Source organism: Vipera berus, assembly GCF_964194415.1.
Source record: "Vipera berus genome assembly, chromosome: 7".
NCBI classification, from domain to species: Eukaryota; Metazoa; Chordata; class Lepidosauria; order Squamata; family Viperidae; genus Vipera; species Vipera berus.
Genome location: NC_138209.1, coordinates 43,436,848 through 43,459,133, shown reverse-complemented (window position 1 = coordinate 43,459,133; position 22,286 = coordinate 43,436,848). Strand labels below are relative to the sequence as shown.

The following is a 22,286-nucleotide window of genomic DNA, read 5'->3' as shown; positions in this document are numbered from 1 at the left end:
AGCTTGAGCTCTTGCAGAAGATAATCTACTGCAAAAAATAATGTAGACAAAAAAGATGCTACTGTACATAGAGTTCAGATGCAGAGACAAGCAAGCAGAAAACTGACATTTGCAAAAGAGTGGCAAAGAACTAAACTGGAAGTTATTAGTCTATGTATAACAACTGTGTAAAGCACTGTCAATTTATGATACATGGATTCACATATTGTTCTGACACAAGAATGGCCTCTTTCAGACTTATTTTTCCCTTCCAAATAATGCTGATGAAATTTAGCCACACAATTTTCATTACCAACATAGGATGCAAAGTGGTTTCAATGAAGCCTAACAACCTACTACAGTAATAAAAAAAAAAGTGAATACCCATCTACACACATAAATTTCAAACCACATTGTGTTCAACCAGCCTTGGGGAGTTAGAACAACTTCTGAACCAGCAGGAAAATTCAGTTGCAATTTTTAAAAATATTTTCTACTTTGACAACAGACACACCCAGCTCTTTTCATTACTATCAAGAAGATGAATTTCTCCCATCATTTAATAACTAGTAAATTGGAAGTTTGGTGTATGTTTTTTAAAAGATACTAGCCAACAAACTACAGCATAAATTGCTGTTTTTAGAAACAGTAGTTCTGGTAGCTTCTTTGCTATTATAGCTTGCTATTTTATCTCTGAATTATAATGATAAAGCTTGCTATTGAGCATGCATCGCTGTCAACTCCTATCAACCATATACAGTAGCTAATCTCCAGGATGTTCTGTCCCCAGTCACTAGGTCCTTCAGGTCTTTCAACAGTGCATCCATCAATATTACAGTTGAGTTTATCCATCCTGCTGCTCGTTGTCTTCTACTCTTTCCTTCTCCTCCACTAAAATGGGGGGAACCTAACTACACAAGTAAGTAATTATTGACATTTTTAAAAATGTTAAAAATAATGTATTTTCTTTATATTAATCAGAAGGGATGATTTTGTCGGCTTTAGAAGATTTTATATAGGGGATCCTTGGTGCTCTCTGAACTTGCTTGTTTTCCTTGCAGATGTTTCATTACTAAAAGTAGTTAAAATCATTAGTGCTCTGATGATGTTAGTTTGTGTAATGAAACATCTGCAAGAAAACAAGCAAGCTCAGAGAGCACCAAGGATTCCTCAGTTCAACCCTGAGCCTCCTTTATTAGTTTTATATGAAAAGGGCTCAGATGGACTTAATTTAAGATTTTGAAGTTGATCCAAAGGGTTCTTCCTCTCCGTGAGAAAATCCTCTGCTTACATCAGCCATGGTTGCACAGTGGTTAGAATGCAGTATTGCAAGCTAACTCTACCCACAGCCAAGAGTTCAATCCAGCCTTTCATCCTTCCAAGGTTGGGAAAATGGGGACCCAGATTGTTGGGGGCAATATGCTGACTCTGTAAACCATTTAGAGAGAGCGGTACAGTACTATGAAGCGGTATATAAGTTTAAGTGCTGCTACTATGGATATTTTGATATTGAAAATTAGACATTAGAGGGCACTAGATAGCTATGCACAAAGGATACTATGTAACTCTTTTGTAGCATCAATTGATGCTATTGTAAAGAAATGTCCTTTTGAATAAAATTGAACAGGTGGAATTAAAAATTACAGCTTACAAGGAGATGGAAATAATGGATTTAAAAATGAAAGTTGGTGACCCAAAAATTGAAAAAGAAATAGAAATAATAAATCAGATGAGCAATCTGGATATCTCCTTATACTGAATTTACAGGAGGGATTTGCTGGAGTTGCTGCATTGGAAGCAAAAAAGATGAAGACAAGAATTTTGTGGGAAGGAGAAGAATATGGGAAGGCAGATGTTAAATACTTTCTTTGAGGATATTAAAGTTGGTTTGCAGAAAAAAGAAAGAATACAGAATTGGTTTGTTTAACAGTAACAGCTTGTTCTTTTCAAGGATATTTAAAAATTTTAAATTAGAACTGGATGATGATGATTACTTCTAGAAATGTTCCATTCTTTTTTGAGTGAGACCAAACTTTATTTGAGAAAAAGGAAATGGGGGGAATTGTTTAAAGGGAAAGGAAGGATTTAGATTAGGTGTAATAGATATAATTTGTAATAACTATGTTATTTCTGATAACCCTTACTGAACTTTTGCTATTTAGTAGGGAGAGATGAGGTTTTTATAGAAATTGGGGTGAGATGTGGAATTAGATTTTTTTTATACCTTACGAGATAGTGATAAATTGTTAATGTTGATTATTCTTCCTGGGGTTAAAGGAGGTTTCTTTTTTCTATTTTTATTTTTCTGCACACCCCTTTTAAATTTTTAATGTACTTAATGTATTTTTTATTCTATAGTTGTATAAGTTTTTTTGTATAAGGTAAAACAAAAAGCTGTGTGGCTTTGTATTAGTCACTCTCTTTTAGCCCAACCCAACTCACAGGGTTGTTGTTGTGGAGAAAATAGGAGAAAGGCATATTTGGTATGTTCACAAGCTATTTATTAAATAATAAATGCAGAATAAAAATATTTAATAAAATTAATATTTAATAATATAAATAATTCAGCCACTTGTCTGAAATGGTATAGGGTTTCCTGCCTGAGCAGGGGGTTGGACTAGATGACCTCCAAGGTCCCTTCCAACTTCTTCTTCTTCTTCTTCTTATTATTATTATTATCATTATTATTATTATTATTATTATTATTATTATTATTATTATTATTATTATTATTATTATTATTATTATTATTACCTTCAGTAAAATTATTCAGAAAAAATATTTTTTTTAAAAAAAAAATCTGCCTTTATCTCATCTGGTTTGGAAGAATCACATTGTGTTTGCTTACCCACAACTTTATAGAGACTGCCTATTTTCATGGAGTATATTTCCAGACAAGTATATTTTTGCCCAGCTTAAAAAGACCTAGACATCTTTTTGTACCGGCCTTTTGAGACAGGCCAGATCACGAAAGAGGCACAGCAGGGATTCATAAATGGTTTTCAGCATGGTAAGGCAGAATAACAGAATTTTGAAAGCCTGTCCTAGTTTCTCTCTGTTCCATCTTATTGTATACAAAATCAAGGTGGGATTGTTCTGAATTTTTCTTCTCATTTTATTCTGCTTTCTCAAGACTGTGTGATCATTTCTTCCTTTAATGGCTTGCTCCTTCCTTCTCTATTCCCAAGGTCAACTCAACATTCCTATTACTGTTTGTAAATATTTAATGGTTTCTTCCTAGTTCTTCCATCATTTTTTTCTTGTCACTATAAATCTAATAAAGAGAAAAAAGAGAGATTTAGAGATTTAGAATGACTTGTTTTGCTCTTCGTACCTCTAAGATTGGGAGCCACAATATACTAAAAAGTTTTCAGCCTTTCTGTAGTAAACAGGCACTTTTTATGTTGATTTCTCTGCTTAGATTGCAAAAGTTTCTCAATTCTATTTTAAGGGTCAAAGTTAGCTTCCAATGACACTAGTGTCAGCTATAGGTAGTTCTCGACTTATGATAACTTGCTTAGCAACTGTTTGAAGTTAGACTTTCTGAAAAAGGAGACTAACCAAAATTCTGACAGTTGCTCCCCTCCCTCTGGTCACCTGACTGCACTTTGGGTGCTCAGCACTGCAGTCATGTACCCGGACTTTACAACTGTTTTGCCAAAAACTGGTGGTTACTTCCACTTTTCAACAAAACTGCTCTGATAGTAATGATCACAGTTTGCCTAACAAACACTGCAAAAAAACCCCGTAAAATTGAGTTGGTTACATGGCATGTTCAGAACTGGGCCATCACAGTGGTGGGCAAATGTGTCCATGACTCTGCATTTGTGAAAGTGGTGCATGCACGCAAAGTCATTCCCTCTCCCCTGCTGCTGCTTCTGCCTGTCTGCCGATCCAGAAAGGTTGGAAACTGCTAGGTTACATGACCAACCCATTTCAGAACCATTAAAACTTACAACTTTAATGGGCAGGCTCCATTATGGTTATAATTTGAGGAGTAATTGTATTGAGTGTAACTCTTCCTCCATATGAAGGAGAATGGATTGCACAGTAGAACATTGCCAACCCTATTGTGGCTGCACAGCAGTCACAATCATCCTGTTTTTCCAGAAAGCAGGCCCAGTTTAAGAAATTTGGGAGGGTGTAGTAATGGAATACATTTGAAGCAATCACCTAAACACTCAGTCCTACATTAATATCAATGGATTCCTACAAAGCAGGCATATACATAGAATGAAGGCTATTGCTAAGCACATTGGTTTGTGCTTAAATTGTAAGCCGCCCTCAGTCTTCGGAGAAGGGCGGGATATAAATGGGATTAAAATAAATAAACAAATAAATAAAATGTATTCAGAATGGAATATCCAGAGAATAACCTAAGATTATCTAGACCAGGGGTGTCACACTTGCAACGTCATGTGACGTGACGTGACATATCGTGACTTTTTTTCCATTGCCGGCAATGGGGTGGGCGCAGTTTTGCCATGACGCAGGCGGCCCGCAGGCCAGCAGTTTGACACTCCTGATCTACACTTATATTGGACACACTATACAATAAAATCCCTCAGGAAAATGACCTGCATTGCCTGGCCTAACACTGAGCCACATTGGCAAATGAGCCAAAAACTCCACTATCCCAATCTGAAGTAGCCAGAGGCAGCTGACCTTCCAGGAAATCTCATTGGTTTGAGATAAACACAAGATGCTCTCTCATGATCAGAATGATGGAGACAGACTGTTATAGTTTTGCCCCATCTTTCTACTGTTCCAGGTCCAGTGCACCTATATATATCATGGACCCATTTACCCCTTAAACCAGGCCTGAAAGAAAGCATACATACTATTATGCTTCAGGCAAATTTAGTTCATTTCCTAAGAAACATCAAGGCTCCATGATATGTAATATAACCATTATTGTGCTAAATTACTTAATATTCCTTATACTGCAATTCTGTAATTAATTAGAACTTTGCATTTAGAATAATGTTAAGTCACTCTTAATGTGAATGGCTTGAGCATAAATGCCATAATTCCTTTCAATAATTCTTTGGGGTGGAAGAAAAACACTCTACAGTGTGAATCTTTTTTTCCTTTCCAATTCCAGATTTTCATAGTAACAGCAACACCTGCTGGAAAAAGTTGGAAAGATCAAAAAACAGGTTTGGGAGGGGGTTCTATTTCTGAAGAAAGATGGTAGAGAGAAACTTTCAAATATCGTTAAAGGAGGCAAAAGCCACAGCATAGCAAGAAGCAACAGCTATGTATGCTCTTTCTTCTGCTCTTTCCATCAGCAATCCAGCATCTGTGGAAGTCAATAAGGAGGAAGCTGTGACACTTTCCAAAGGAACATTGCCAAAGCCTCAAAGAATCTGGAATAAAACTCCACTTCTGTTTGAGCAGAACTATATTCTCTTTAACCCCCACAAAGCAAACTGCAGTGTATGCCTCCCAGCATACACAAAGGACAGCACAGCAGGAGGCTGATGGTGCAGATCAGCAGAGGGGCTGGACAGCTCCGGGCGATGACTGCTCACTCAGGATAAGCCTAATGACTTAAGCTGTTGACAGCCCCAGGCATGGTCAGCCTGGTGGGAAGCCAGGATCTACACCCATTGTCACCTGCACTGGCAGGAAGCCCAGGTTTGAACTGATTGGATGCCATCCACCTGGGCAGGTACAAATAGACGCCAGGCTTCCCTGTTTCCCCAGTTCGTTCTGTTCAGAATAAACTCATCTTTACCCCAGCTCTGTGTCCATCTCTATGTGAAGCACGCGACTTTACACAAACACTCTGCAAGAATACGGCAGTTGGGTTTCCTGTAACTTGTAAAGGTATCAGCCAGTTTTGAAAGAGGGGCCAGAGGAACATCATCCAGAGATGCTGCATTTCATTTCTAGGACTTAATGCTAACATGCTGGACCATTTACTGGATCATTAGTAAGTATGCAAACAACAACAAAAACAGAAAAAACGTGCTGTCACTCCCCCTCCTTTGCTTCAGTCTCTGCGAAACAGCCATTGTGATTAAAGTTTACTACTTTACCCAGGCAGCAAACGCCAGACATCCTTGTGGACTACCCTCCCCTGACCATCAGGTAGGTCAGACCCCAACATTTTTAGCCTCCCGGAAGGCCATCAATATCTGGCTCTTTAGCCAGGCTCTAGGGAAGACGGATGGGAATCTCTGGATGGTATGGAAGCATCCTAGGAATTTGACTAAGACGCCGGGGTTTAAGTTCAGCTGCCCCTACACCAGGGGCTACCTGCAAAAATCCAGAATGATTTCTAAATGGCACCAAAGATCCCTTTGTTATTATTTAATGATCAACTAGCTTTTTGCAGGAAACATGTGGCATCTGCCTCGCTTCCCTAGTGAGACCGTTAGACGAGAGGAGGAAGCTGACAAGATCGCAAATATGAAAACGGCTTCCTCTCTTAAGCTTCAGGGAAGACCGCATAAGCTCAACGGAGCAGGCGCCCTTCGTCGGGTAAGAAGCGTCGAACCTGCAGTGCGCATGCCCAGCCCGAAGACGCGCAAAGGCCCGAAGGTCTGCCTTCACAACCTTCGTAGAGGCGCGAGAAGAACGAAAGGCAGAGTTTGTCCTTCTGCGGCCTCCGTACTACGCCAGTGACATGGCGGAATATTCTTGCGTTAAGAAAACAAAACTGGTTCTTAAGGGGGAGAAATCGAAAAGGTGAGTGCATTATCCCTCGGGATTGTGGAGTGGCGAAAGAGATGATGGAGCTGGGATTAAAGGAGGCTGTGTGGTTTTCAACAAATTTTAAAATCCGGTGTATTTTTTTAACTGCAATTTTTTAAACTGTAAAAAAAATGCAATTAACGCTGCCTTTGAAAGGGGGTTTAATAGTACATTTCGTATCCTTCAATGATTCCTAGCGACTGACTGCCTGGACTAATCCCTGAAGTTTTCTAGGCAAGGTTTTTCAGAAGTGACTGCCTCCTTCCTAAGTCTGAGAAAAAAAGGCTGTCTGAAGGTCACCCAGTTGGCTTCTAGTCTAAGGCAGTACTAGAATTCCGCAGTTTCCCAGTTTCTAGTCTGGTGCTTTAACCACTACACCAGATTATTTCTCCTAAATCAGATTTTAGCTCAAAAGAAAGCACAGTATTGCTTAAGTTTTAGTAGAGTTTAAATTCAGCCAACTACTTTTTATAGCCTCTTGTTAAGTAAACTATAGTTAATTACATTGGAATTCCTTTTGCTCCTAATTTGTTTTTGGTTATATTTTGGCAATATTTATAGAAATGAAATTTGAATTATTGATAAACCTAAGCCACTGTCCGGTGGTCTATATTTAGGATAGTAACAGACGTGACTGAGGCTAGGATATAAAGACCTCTGTATTGTTCTGCTACTTTATGTATAGTTTCAAAAGAAACCAGGATAGATTTATAATATATAGCCTTTCTCTTTACATGTGAGATTCTGGGGAATCTTGGGAAGTTGTGCCTCTAGATAAAAAATTCAGTTAATTAGTTCTAAATTTCAGCATTTATCTTGGACATGTGCTTGCTATTTTGTTGAGTATTGCTGTCATTTAAGAAAGAAATGTGCAATAGTAAATTGGTTAGAATTATCTATTGCATGCAAATGTCCATTTTTTCTTTCAGTAAGAAAAAAAATAAAGATAAAAAACGTAAAAGAGAAGAGGATGTAGAAGCTCAGCTTGATATAGTTGGTAAGTGATTTTTTTATGGAAAAAAATTATGGGAATTCTTAATTAGGAACCAAATAAAGATTAATGTTTAAATAAATTTGAAATTCTAGCTGATTGGGACATACCTCCCTCTCTTAAACAGTTAATATATCATGTTTTGTGGTTGACTTTAATAATAGAACATAAGCCTATTATGATGGTTGGAGTCTGAGCATAATGAAAATAGTCACAGAACTGTGTCTACACTTTCCATATTTTATGATAGCTTTATGAGTATAACAATCACAGCATTTTATTCTAATTCTCAATACTTCAAGCTATCTAACTTATGAACTTAGACATGAAGTCCACAGCTAGCAATAGTAAATATGATCCTTCATGTTTATTTTCAGCTGCTATGGCAAGAGAATTTCTACATCTAACTATAAACACTTCATTATTAGATTACAAAATGATAAAGAAGAATAGATACAGGGAAATGTGTTTTTGTGGCCTCCCATAGATTTGCAGTCTAAATCTGATATCCCATAAATAAGTTAATGTGTTTAATTGAGGCTGTTGATTGACTGCTGTGATTGGGCATTAGCTTTGATCTCTCCTTAAAATAAATTGTTACAAAGAAAAGCTGTTGCTTGACATTTCCAAAATATTTCTTAAGCAATTATAATCCCTTACATTTTAAGAAATAAGAGACCAGCTCTTTTATTGTTGTGTTGTTTTCTCTTACGTTAGAAGGCTGGTGGACGGTAACCAATTTTGGTGAAATCACAGGCACTGTAGCAATAGAGATGGGTTTTGGAACCTATATCAGTGCTCTAGATAATGGCCTCTTTACTCTTGGAGCTCCACATAAAGGTTGGTATCACATCTATGTATATTAAGAGTAATCATTCTGTTTTTCCCAGTGATAGCAAATGTATGATAAATTAATCTTAGAAACACAGCCAAAGTAGTGTCCAGATTGCTACCTGCATTTAACATGCCACTTGCATCAAAAGAATACAGAACCAAGTACAGATAGAGCTTGACATTACCACAATTGGGGCTGATGGTATGTGGCACATACCATCATAAAATGGGATGCTATGTGCCATATTGCTTAGCAGCGACAATCCTGACAGTCTCTGTTGCCATCATTAACCAAATTCCATCAGTCGTTAGCCCAAACCCATCCTGATCTAAGTCATTCCCGGCTTGGTTCCTCCTAGCCCAGAGCCTTTTTCTTCCAAAGTAAGGGAATGCCTTCCTTTCAACTCCTTGCAGCTGCCTACCACCACCACCCCAACTCTGCCCTTTCGGCTACCCCACATCCTGCCTTTTTAGGTAGGTGCCATATTTGTGTTTATATATCTCATGATGCAAAACCAGTCCTACTTGTTGTTATAAATTATACAGAGGTATAGGTAGTGAAAAATATCAGAAAAAAATAAACTTTTAATTTTCTAATGTCCTTAGTGAATTCTCTGGGTATTTGTATCAGTAATTGTTAAAATAATTCTCCAGCTCACAGCAACTACTAACCTATTTAAAGCCAAAGTTCTAGATTGAATGCTACCTGGTGCTCAGTTATATATTCATATGGAATTTAAAAGCAATTCAGTGACAGTTCTTGGAAATCCTGCCACTAGTTCCTTATTCAACTTCCAATTCTCTAACACTACTGGAATTAGGCTGCATTTCCCTTGGAGTCTGATTAACTTTGCTGTCTTTGGTTCTGGCTGAAGCAAGTCTGTCGGGGAGCTTCCTTAGACCATCTCATCTTAGGCTCAGTTCCACCTAAGAGAACAAATGATTGATGATTTGGCATACCATAGTCTCACTTTGTCTGCACTACCTGCTTTGTAATTAAATAAAACCCTGGCTGAACTGAAGAGAAGATTTGAGAATCTAGAGATCCAAAATGACAGAGCCAATGTCATGTCTCAATTGCTTCTCTTCCCTGGACTGTCGCTTGATACTTCTTTAACATGTTATGTAGTCTACATTCCTATGTAGACTATTTATTTTGGCCTAGATTGCAATGTTGCCTAGTACGGCACCAATTGGTAGATATATAAGTCTCCCATTTCAAAGCCAGACTTGTTTCTTTTCAGACTTGGAGGTAGAATTTGTTTGATATGAGCTATAAAAAATGCCTGTTGAACCCTGAATTTTGATCATACTTTGTATTTACAATTGTTAACAGTTCTAATTGCCATTACATCCAGGAAACCATTCCCTTTTCCTGTGTGGTCACTCTTCAGAAACCTCAAAGATATTTGACAAAATTTTATTAGTACTTACAAACCATCTTGTCCTCCATAATTTTATTTATTTAGAATTTTTATCCCACATTTATTATTATAAATCTCAAGATGGTGAACATCCCTAATACTACTGCTCCTATTTTTCTCACAGCCGCAACCTTGTGAAGTGGGTTGGGCTAAGAGAGAGTTACTGGCTCACAGTCACCTATCTGGCTTTCATGCTTAAAGTGGGACTGGAACTCAGTTTCCTGGTTTCTTTAACCACAATACTCTCTCTATAAATAACTCATGGTGACGAACTTGCCTAATACTCTTTCCTCCTCCTATTTTCCCCACAACCACAAACTCCTGGTTTCTAGCATAGTGCTTTAACTGGTAAATTTAACTTTAAATTGGTAGACATTGTCTGTTAGAAATTTTTTCATTTTTTAAATTCCTTTTTATAGTTAACTGTATTGCTAGTCTTTCTTGTTTTCGGCCTTAGATGGTAAATAAATTTTGATTGAACTGTCTATTTTTTAAAAAATAAATTAGATGAAGGCCCTAGTCCTCCTGAACAATTCACTGCAATCAAGCTGTCAGATACAAGGTAATTTTTCTCTTGGAGTTTGAATTAATATAAGATTACCACATATAGATTGTATTATCTCTCCCTAGATGGCATTTATAAGCATAGTTTAGAAATAATATTCCCCTCTAAGAAATTAACATATATCATTTTTTATATGTCCATGGGAGTTACAGAATCACTGCATGTGCACATTGAAATAACATATGAAGGGGTTTTTTTATTGTAGATTTAGATTGGCGATGTGCTTATTTATGTTGTCAGAGTTGTTCTGGATTTCCTCATAGTTTCAGTCTATTGTCATTTGTATCTGTTGTAACATTGCACACATTTCCTCTTGGAAAGTACCCAGAAAATGATCGTGAATGAACAAACAAATCAGATAACAGAATACAAATTGGAAGAACATTGCAAATGAAAAGCATTATGATCCAAAACAAACAGGAAAAAATCTACAAGACTTTGATATAACAATAAAAATGGAGTGGACCATAGAATTCCCAGGAGAATCATCAGAGTTTGGGAGACAGAAAGTATATATCCTACCTATTCTATCTTCTGTATTCCCAACAGTACTTGCAAAAACATAGGAACTGCCGGGTAAGCGGAATATATCAACTTGGAAAGCTATTCGGCAAAAGAAGAAGGCTAGAGACAGATTCAAGAGATTTGATTCACCCTACCAGATGAAGTATTACATGAGTAAACTTGTTTGAATATGGTTAAAAGAATAGAGAACTCTGAATATAAAGGGGCCCTATAACAAGAGGGATAAGAGATTTAAGTAATGTAGTATGTTTTACAATATATGAAATGTAAAAAATATTGGCATAATGTAACTTTTATAAAATATAAGTGAAATATAAGTGGATCAGAAAGGATGTTATAGCCAGATGTTATAAGATAGATAAAAAGCACAGTAATTTTATAATATATGAAATATGAAAATATTGGGATGGTGTACCTAAAAATATGGATATCTGGATGATTAACATTGAGAAAACGGATGACTGATAAGAATGGATTGAATAAAAGGGGAAATTAAGTTTAAACAAAAATCACGAAAATGGGATGCATGGTGAACTAATATGGTTATAAGAATATAAACTGATAAAAAATGTTATACATAGATGTTATCACTGTTTGTATAAATATGAAAAAATGTAATCATTTATATATTGAAAATATTAAGAATTGTATTTGTTTAAGGTTAAAGAAGGAAAATACAAATAGGAGAAGGGAAGATCAAAGAAACATTAATAATCAATATACTAATTATGGCATTATCAAATGTAGTCATTGACTGTTAATTATATTGTGGGTTTTTTTGTTTTTTCTTTCTCAAATATATAAACCAAGATAACATGCTGTACACCAGGCACTGATTTGATTTGATTTATTATATTTATATACTGCCCTTCTCCCTAAGGACTCAGGGCGGCTCACAACAATAAAAACTAAAAAAGAACATGAAAATACAAAATTTAAAAAAGAATTAAACAGTAGATATGTTCAGTACATAGTAATTTAACCCCATAAAACCAAATTTAAAACCATAGTCAGTCCAGGCCCGATTGTTGAAACATCCATGTCTTCAGGTCACGGCGAAAGGACCGAAGGTAGGGGGCATCCGCAGCTCCAGAGGCAACTCATTCCAGAGGGTCGGTGCACCCACAGAGAAGGCTTAACCGACGGAACTCTGAGGAGGCCGACTCTGTGGGAGCAAACCGGGCTCCGAGGTTGACAATGGCAGCCGGTGGTCTCGCAAATACCCCGGGCCTAAGCCATGTAGGGCTTTAAAGGTAATTACTAGCACCTTGAGGACAACTGGAGATTGTTATTGTTAAAAATAACAACCGGAGATTGTTATTGTTAAAAACTAATAAACTAATAAAAAATTTTAAAAAAGAAATAACACATGAAGGAGATCCTATAGGTTAGGTTCACTGCTAAGAAATTTCAATTGTGCAGTTTCTGCACATGTAGGATGTATACATGGGGGTCTTCCACATGAAAGGAAAACAAAGACTATACGAACTAGAGCCCCTTCAGACTCATTCAGATCGTGCAATGGCTGGTTTGATATGTCATCAGGGGAAGGAAGGTTAGCCTACATAACCTCTTCTAGCCACATTTCCATATGCTCATGTTCCGTTTGGAGAGACGGATGACACCTTTCCTCATACAATTTGCATAAAACAAGTATACTTGCTTTATTGTTTTACCTTGTATATTCTGTTTCTGCTAGAAATAGGAAAATTGGGTTTAAGAACTTACAAAGGTCAATCTAAGATCAAATCATGGTCTTAGATTGACCATTCTAAGTTCTTAAAACCAATTGGGATTTGAGAAAACCCAGATTCAAATCCCTATTTAATCATAGTATCTTTTTGCTGTCATTCTTTCTTAGCAGAAACTACTTCACTATTTTTTTTTCATGGCAACACAGTGAAAAGAAAATGCTACAAATACCATTCACCTAAACTCCCAAAGAAAAGGCAGCATATAGATGCTATTATTAACAGTAAGAGCCATAATTATATAATGCTACTTATTAATTGAATTCACCCATTTTGCTATTTATGGCTTATTTTAACTAATGTCTAGTTCACCAAACTATACATTACTTTCTTTAAGCCATTACTTACAAACCACAATAAAAGATTCACACATCATGTTAGACCAAAATCAAGTGAATAGCATTGTGGCTAAATGTGGTATATGAACTTCACCATTTGTATTTCTGCTCTTAAGCCCTGTCTGAAGTTTATAAGTATTTCTGCAACCACGAGTAATCTGGAACACAATTTTAAAAAATATTAATTCCAGTGTTAATCTTATCAGACCCCCAAATAAGGTGTCCGTCCTTCCTTCCTTCCTTCCTTCCTTCCTTCCTTCCTTTCTTTCTTTCTTTCTTTCTTTCTTTCTTTCTTTCAGAATTGCATTGAAATCAGGGTATGGAAAATACCTTGGCATTAATTCAGATGGGCTTGTAATTGGACGTTCCGATGCAATAGGTGCAAGGGAGCAGTGGGAGCCTGTGTTTCAAGAGGCAAGTATTCTAAAATGTTCATTGTCCTTCTTAAGTCCCAATAATAAATAACATAAATAAATAAATAATGTATCTTTAAAAAGAGGATGTACTTTGTATTTGTGAAGAGAATTCAGAGTATCAAATGTGTCAGATAAAGTCACGGTGATTTGCTCTGAGCCTGACTGGCTGTGCAGCTCTTGGAGTTGACTGAGGCATGGTCTAGCAGAGTTACCTGTAAAGGGCTTGAGCCTATCAGTAGAGAGGAAGTGAACAAATCCTCAAAACTATAGGTACAACCACATGGTTATTAAATTCATAGCCTTTCTGGTTCATCAAGGTTCTGGATCCAGGCAGGGATGAATGTGTCCTTTTTTTTTCAAGGGCAAGTGGAGATCTGCTAGCTTTTAAAGAGACAATGGTCTGTCATCTCAAGAAACTATCAATAAATCCAACCCTGCAGGACAATTTTTGTCTTGTCTCTAATTTTTCTTTTTTATGGAAAGTTATAGAGAATGTGGTTGGTTTGCAGCTTCAGAAAGCTTTGGAAGAAATGGATTGTCTGGCTCAGGAATTCTGAGAGTTGAAGTCCATAGGTCTTAAAGTTGCTATAGATTCCCAACCCTGATATATTGGCTGATTACCATCTATAAAACACTTCATGACGTAAGGACAAGCTATTTGATGGACCACCAATATTTGTTTGTGCTCATCCAGTGAATGTACCTAGGTGAGTGTACTTTAGGTACTGTCTAAGTATCAATGTCCTGGTAATACTCTTGCATTCTCTGTTGCAAGAGTTTCTCTTTGCTATAGCATAGCTCAGGAGATTCAGATGGCCACAACTTTTTTTGGCCTTCCATAAGATCTTGAAATCCTGGTTCTTCTCTCAGGATTAGACCAGGATCTTAGATGGACTGATTTTGTAATAAGTAATTGGGAAGATGAATATGTTTGTGAGCTCAGTTGTATTTTCTCTTTTGTGATCTCACACTTCTGGCTGGTTATCTTTTCTTGCTTTTAATCCTATTTTACCTACACAGATTTGCATTTTGCAAGTTGGGTGGCCATACAAAAACATGTGAACAATAAATAAAATAATGTGTTCAATCCATACCCTCTTTAGTTACATCAGATCAAATAGCACACGATTAGAAGACTAGCCAAAGAGTCCTGTTCAGGTAGGGAAGATTATAATGGGCTTGATTGGCAAATTTCTTGTCTCATGAATCAAACTAGACGTCAAGATTCTGTTCCTCAGTAGCCCATTTACAAGATATTTTCATTTTCCCGCAACTCCAGGGAAGAGAGATTTGCACAAACTGTCAAAGAAATACTTATATACAAATGTCTTTTACTGTAAGTGAATAATGGAAGCAGTCCTACCTATCTCTCTTTAGGAATAGAGTTCAACATCACAAAAGTGTGGATTCACCTTGGGCTAAATGGATGAAATAATATAATATATTATTACGTTACTGACACTATTGGAACATTTATTGTAACATATTTTTTGAAGTGGCTGTTTTATTCTGACACCTGGAAAAGTGTGTTATTGAAAATAATTGTCAACTTGTTGAATGTAAACTTCAGTTTAAATTTGTAATAGTGTTCTAAAATGCTGTGTTGTAACACTAATAAAATGGGGGGCAATGGTTATGGATCCAAAATCCATGAACATGCATACATGTTCAGGATTAAAAATAACATTAATGGATTTGGAATTAATGGATATGGAAATGTCTTCTTGAAGAAATAAGCTGCTTTAAATCTTGCCTGTGAACCTTAAGCAAATAATCTACTAATTTGACTTGTTGTTTCTTTCCCTTGCAGGGAAAAATGGCTCTGTTAGCAGCCAACAGCTGTTTTATCAGTTGTAATGAAGAAGGTGATATAGTAGCCAAAAGTAAAACAGCAGACAATGATGAAATGATAAAGGTAACTCTTGTGATTTGTAAATGCAGATACTTCTATAAGCAGTGCTTAAATAACAAACAAATGCAGAAACCTGTAATTTATCACTTAATTCACAAAAATCTCAATTTTTTTCAGAGATGGTCATGGTTACAAGAAATGATTGGTACACGTGTATCCTTTCTGGCATTTTGGCTATAACACACACCATTTCTTATCATCAGTTGCTCTTCAGCAACCCTGACAAGGAAAATTTCTCATCTGATTTAGGTTGCCCATTTTAATTGGCTTTAACTTTAGTACTTTCTTGAGAGAAAAATGGGATCCTCAGCAATTTTAGATGAAATAGCTTTAGCTAAAGGGTTTTTTTCCCCTTTATTTAAGGTACAGGCTTATATAGCAGAATTGATAGAATCCTATGCCTTGATGGAATCCTGAAATATTTAAAATCAGAAAATATTCAGGCAGTTGCATAGCAAAAGGCTCTGTCTGTCCCAGCAACAATGTTTAAGACTTAATGCTGGAAGAACAGTTGTACAATCATGACTTTAAACTAAATGCTTGCTATCCATTTTCCTTCAATCAGTCTTACACAACCTAGCACAGGGGTAGGCAACCTCGGCTCTTTTATGACTCATGGATAAGCTGGCTCAGGAATTCTGGGAGTTGAAGTCCATGAGTCATAAAAGAGCCGAGGTTGCCTACCCCTGACCTAGCATATCTTGATGTGTTGGATTATGCAAGTCTTTTTTCTCCAGTGTGCTAAGAGCAATAGGAGCCCAACACTCATGGGATGTATCACCTGGAGTAAAAGCTGCTTTGTTTCTAAGGGCTTTATTGTGAGATGTTATCAAAGCAAATTCTTCACAGATTGATGCATACTTAGGATTACTGAACCTGAATAGGAAAACCTGGATGAAAAATACCAGAAAGGAAGATAAAATTGAAGTTGGGGTTTTCAGAATCTGTAATTTTCTTTCCTCATTTAGATCAGAACATGTACAGAAAGAGAAGCCAAACAAAAAGATGACATTTCTGAGGAAGATAAAGGAAATGTAAAGCATTGTGAGATCAACTATGTGTATGTATCATAAAGACAAGCAGGTTGTATTTTCACTAGTAATAATAAGATATTTTCCCTTTGGTGAAAACTTTTCAAGAACTCTGGCCTGAGATGTCTGAATAAATATGTTTCAGCTGCTGCTAGGGCTCAAAACTGAACATAGGACAGATTTGGTTTTGAAGAAGAACAAAATAAAAACTTTTGCAGCTAAATGCAAAATAGATATTTTTTATCAACTTATCTTAAGATTTATCATTGGGGGTCTATCCATAAATGGGTGGATTGTTTTAAGCTATTTTACTGTTAAGATGTCTTAAATAGGTTTGTTCTACACATTGATGCACATATGTTCAACACTTCTCCCAATACTAAATCCCTTTGATTAAATCATGGAACTTGCCTTCTCTGGCATATGTTGCTAATCCTCCTAAGTTAAGAACTGCAGTACATGTTGTAAGATTTCTTCTTCTATTCTGGTTTGCATTTAATTCTGTCCTTGTACTGTATAATCTATACAGTTAGGAGGACAAGCAAGTCTATTGACTCTTTACTTGATCCCTGACTTGACTCCAGTTTCCTTATTTTTCTGTGCCAAGGGATGCTTTATAGTCTATAGTTCTTGGAAAAGTTAATCTTTACAAGACTTGTTTTATTCTATTAAAAAATTTCTGTACAATGAGAATTCACCCAACCATTCTGATATTTTTTTCCTGCTTTTCAGTGGTCTATATTTTGCCTTCCATCTCTCAGGAGTCAACGACTAAGGACCACCAGTAGAGAGAAAATATATATTTATATTTATATTTATTAAATTTTTATACCGCCCTTCTCCCGAAGGACTCAGGGCGGTGTACAGGGCAATAAATATCGAAATACAAAATACAAAAGTTAAAAAGAATTAAATAATTATGCCCAATATAATACAATAATTAAAACTATGCTAAAACCCAAACCCCAAACTCATCAGACCAGGCCAGATTGTTCAAATAAATAGGTTTTTAGATCGCGTCGGAAGGAGTGAAGGTCGGGGGCCATCCGGAGCTCAACCGGCAAGCGGTTCCATCGGTCTGGCGCGCCCACAGAGAACGCCCTCCCCCTGGGGGCCATCAGTCGGCATTCTCTGATCGGAGGCACCTCTCTGTGGGAGCGCACTGGACGGAGGGAAGTTGACACCGGCAGCAGGTGCTGCCGTAGTTAGTCCGGACCCATGCCATGTAGGGCTTTATAGGTCATATGCCAAAGGCATTTGTGTTTTATTTTCTAGGAAGAAGTTTCAGAGTTTTCAAGATCACAAACTCAAAGTAAGCCAAGAAGATAGTAAAATTCTGAAAAAAGCTAGGAAAGAAGGCACTTTCCATGAAGCACTGCTGGACAGGTACTCTTATTTATATATTTATTTATTTATATACTATTATTTTATTTATCTCTTTTTTTTACCATATATAATACAAAGTGCCAAACATAGCAATATTCTTTCCTCATCATAATTTCCCCACCTGTGAGGTGAATTTGGCTGAGAGAGAGTGACTGGCCCAAAGTCACCCAGTCAGCTTTCATGCCTAAAGTGGGACTAGAACTCATAGTCTCCTGGTTTCTAATGTGGTGTCTTAACCTCTAGATCAAATTATTTAAACCAAACTAATTAACAATCACAAAGCAATCATTTTCTTAACTACAGGATAGAGGGCCTTGTGTAGCTTTTCCTAAATTAAGTATGTATTTGTGCAGCCCCAATTTTATACAAAAATATTCTACATACAAATATAAGAGTAAATATAATTTTTTCTGCTTAATTTATATTTATTAAATTTATATCACTAATTTAAATACAATAATCCTCCCAATAAAAATATTCGAAACAATAAAACAATCATGGCTCTTATAAACAAAGCAGCACAATTCTCTCAATTTGTGTTCCATCTGAAATTTGCAATTAATACTTTGGAAGCAGGTTACTCACCTTGGGTGGCAGGGAGTTTGATGTTATGATGCAATAAAAAAAGAGAAAAAAGCATTATACAAAAAGCATTCAGATAGCCTACTTTATTTTTTCTCATTCTTTCCTTTTTCTCTGGGTGTATGCTAAGCTTACTTAAACATCGTTAAGTTTAAAAATACAAATTTATAAAATTGGCAACAGTGATAGACCTTGTGTGAGAAAATTGAACAGATGGTTAGTTAAACCTTTTTGGGTGGGAGAAAGAATTTTTTTTTAAGGGAAGTAATTCTTTGTGTTTAGGGGCCTGGAAAAAGATCAATTACCTAGACAAGGCTAGGAAAAAACCTATCTGCCTGCTGCCCCAGGGAAAAGGCACAAGCTCACCGCCTAAGCTTAACTCCATCAGTGAAGGTCAATTGGCGCTATCATAACACAAATTTGGGTGGGAACTCCTGTCAGTGACCTGCAATTAGCCAAAGTGGCACTTCTCAATTTGTGAACCCAGATTTTGTGATGATTAAACTTACTGTTATCATTGGTTGCACAATCAGCCAGATGTTTAGACTGGATTAGGCATATCTCCTTCCTAAGTATCTAAGTATCTGAGATAAGCTGATGGTTAATAATAATAAATAATAATATTAAATATATATTACTGTCATTATTATTATTATTTAGACTTCAGGGGTCCTGGGTGCTCTCTGAGCTCGCTTGTTTTCTTGCAGATGATTCATTACCCTAACTAGGTAACATCAGTGCTTTAGACTTAATTTTATGTGCACTCAGTTTTTTGCTGTGCACGAGGGTTTCGGTGTGAGAGCATAAGGTTAGGATAGGCACCTGAATTTTTTGATAGTCATTTATTTAAAGAGCTTCTTGCTCTCTCTTTTCCAATACCTCCTTCCCTCACAGCTGTTTCTGCATGACAGTGCAGACAGTCAAAGACAGGAATTCTTGCAGACTGCTTTTATAGTTCAAAGAAAAAAATGGTGCCTGTATGTCAGTTATATATGTCATTTTGAGAAGATTTCCAAACATTTTAAACGTGTAGCCAATAATTCAAAATTTTGTCCTATCAAAGAACTCCTATTAAATATCTGATAACTGGTGTCCAAATATGATGGAATTTGTCCTTAGTATAGAGTTTTTCATCCATCATTTCTCACAGTACCCACTGATTCAGCTGAAGATGGCAGAGTTCTTTTGCATTCTGCTTTTTGCAACAACAAAATTAGCAGCTAATAGCGAGAATTCAACTTATATGCACTAAGAAACATAGATACAGGTAGTCCTTGACTTACAACCACAACTGAGCTCAAAATGTCTGTTGCTAAGCAATACAGTTAAATGAATTTTGCTGCATTTTACAACCTTTCTTGCTGCAGTTCTTAAGTGAATCGTTGCAGTTGCTGAGTTAGTTTTTTAAAATGTTTTTTTTAAAATTTTAATTGTTTAGTTTAACTTATTTATTGGGGCTGTTTATTTAATTTTTTTTAACTTTTGTATTGTTGTTTTTATTGTTGTTAGCCGCCCTGAGTCCTTCGGGAGATAGGGCGGCATATAAGTCCCAAAAATAAATAAATAAATAGTAACACGGTTGTTAAGTGAATCAGGCTTCCCCATTGACCTGGTTCTCAGAAAGTTGCAAAAGATGATCATATGATTCCGGGACACTGCAACCATCATAAATAAGAGTCAATTCCCAAGTATCTGAATTTTGATCACGTGACCATGGATATGCTGCAACAGCCATAAGTATGAAAAACAATCATAAGTCACTTTTTTTCACTGCCGTTATAACTTTGAATGGTCACTGAATGAACTGTTGTAAGTTGAGGACTATTTGTAATGAACCAATTTGAGGATTCATTGTGGGAGTTGATGGTTGGGTTTTCCTCTTTTCTTCAGTAATTTTCAAACAAAAGCATTGACTAATGTTGTTCCTCTAAAAACAATATATACTATCGTATTTACATCTTCATCTGCATAATCTAAAAAGTTTGCCATGCTGATTTTTAAACATTACTATTTTAAATGTTTTGATCACAATGTTTCACAAAATATATATATTTTTGAGTATAAAGCAAGCTGTTTCAAGTATTTTTGGAAGCATGACAAGCTCAAAACTACTGACAAAAATCCCACAACAGTCCAATTTGCTTATGTTGCTAGAGTTCACATTTGATATATTTCAAAATGGTACATCTGGCACACTCCTACTTATATCAGCGACAAATGATATAGCTTTAGTAGAAATAGTTCCCATTGATTTTGCTTAAATCACAATTGCATTATGTCAAGCATTCTAATCTATCCTCTTCTTCCTTTCTTTTTTAGGAGATCAAAACTGAAGGCTGATAGATATTGCAAATAATCAGAACTGCGATGCACTTTTTTCTTCCCTTACTAGCAGCTTTGTCCCTGTGTTTATGTGTGTGAATTTTTTAAAATAAAACAGATTTGTCAAAGTAAATCTCAATTATTCTAAGATCTTGTTATTTCTTTAGGAAGTAAGTCCTTGTGTTAATATATTTAATATCTTCATGTTTGTAATTGGCATTACATTATAATTGCTGCAAGATTATCAAAAAAATAAGCACAAATATGCACAAAAGCTGAAAATCTAATACATAGTACAACAAATGGCTCTGTATGGCTTAAAAAGAGTCAAAGTATAGATAAAATTAAGACCCATGCTATTAATGTCTTTGACACCTTTTACAAGCCAAGTAAAATTGTTCTAAAGCCTCTTCCAAATATTATAGGAAGGTAATATTCCCATATTAATACTAGGTCCAAAATCAGAGCTCTACTACAAAAGGAGAATATGCTGTTGATGTTGAAGGTATGCAGGATGCTCCAATAAGATTGAATACACAGGTACTCCTTGATTTACAATAGTTCATTTAGTGACCATTCAAAGTTAGAAGAGCACTAAAGTGACTTATGACCGCTTTTCACGCTTAAAAACTGTTGCAGCATCCCCATGGTCACATGATCAAAATTTGTATGCTTGGCAACTGGTTCATATTTATGACGGTTGCAGGGTCCTGGAGGTCATGTGATCACCTTTTGTGAACTTCTGACAAGCAAAGTCAATAGGGAAGGAAATCACTTAACAACCATGTTATTAACTTATCAACTGCAGTGATTCACTTAACAACTGTGACAAGAAAAGTCAAACTGGGGCAGAATTCACTTAACTGTCTTAGCAACAGAAATTTTGGAGTCAATTGTCATAAGTCGAGGACTACCTGTATAGGATATATTAATTGATAGTAGGTGGTTCACAGCTAACTTATACTTAAGCAACGTAAGCTGTCATATATCAAACTAAATACTGGACTGGGCTTAAAAGGCAGATGGCATTTCATTAAGAGGTTTATACGGCATTCCAAGAAGTGGAATGTATTTTGACCATTACCAGAACAGCTGTAATTGAGTCAGTTACAGTTTCCAGAATTCTTCAAGGGCTGGTCCATTAAAAGTATTTAAATTTATATTGTAGATGTTTGAGTGCAATATTATTATAGTATTGTTAACTCTTGAATCTGAAAATAGTGGCAGGTATTAAACATAAAGACCAATATTAATAAATCAGTGTGTTATTTCATTCTCCATAGGCTTTCCAAGGGGGCACAAAAGCTCAGAAGTTGAAGACAGCTTGTCAGCTGGAAAGCTGACAGCCTGGGTCCAAGACCCGAGCACTACGCAATGAGACGAGCTCCCGTAACTTGCCCCAGTTCCTGCCCACCTAGCCGGAATGGGACAACTTGCTGCAGCCAACTTGCCACGGGTGACTTGTTGTGGCCAACTCACCATGCCAACTCAGTGTGGGACAACTCACCACGGCTAACTTGCCATGGGT

At 36.4% G+C, this 22,286-nt stretch overlaps 1 protein-coding gene across 1 annotated transcript; it reads left to right on the top strand.

Annotated features, from left to right (window-relative positions):
* The first annotated feature begins 6,500 nt into the window (after positions 1-6,500).
* On the top strand, positions 6,501-20,897 carry FRG1 (FSHD region gene 1). Its single transcript, XM_081332777.1, has 9 exons — positions 6,501-6,675; positions 7,611-7,678; positions 8,390-8,512; positions 10,438-10,492; positions 13,409-13,523; positions 15,336-15,440; positions 16,406-16,497; positions 17,744-17,854; positions 20,756-20,897. The coding sequence occupies exons 1-9, from the start codon at positions 6,614-6,616 to the stop codon at positions 20,790-20,792; spliced, it is 768 nt and encodes a 255-aa protein (XP_081188903.1). The 5' UTR covers positions 6,501-6,613; the 3' UTR covers positions 20,793-20,897.
* The last annotated feature ends 1,389 nt before the right edge of the window (positions 20,898-22,286 follow it).

Coding starts and splice junctions, on each gene's coding strand:
- FRG1 (XM_081332777.1), top strand. CDS start 6,614: ATGGCGGAATATTCTTGCGTTAAGAAAACAAAACTGGTTCTTAAGGGG. Junction 6,676..7,610: donor AAGGGGGAGAAATCGAAAAG/GTGAGTGCATTA, acceptor TTTTTCTTTCAG/TAAGAAAAAAAATAAAGATA. Junction 8,513..10,437: donor TCTTGGAGCTCCACATAAAG/GTTGGTATCACA, acceptor AAAATAAATTAG/ATGAAGGCCCTAGTCCTCCT.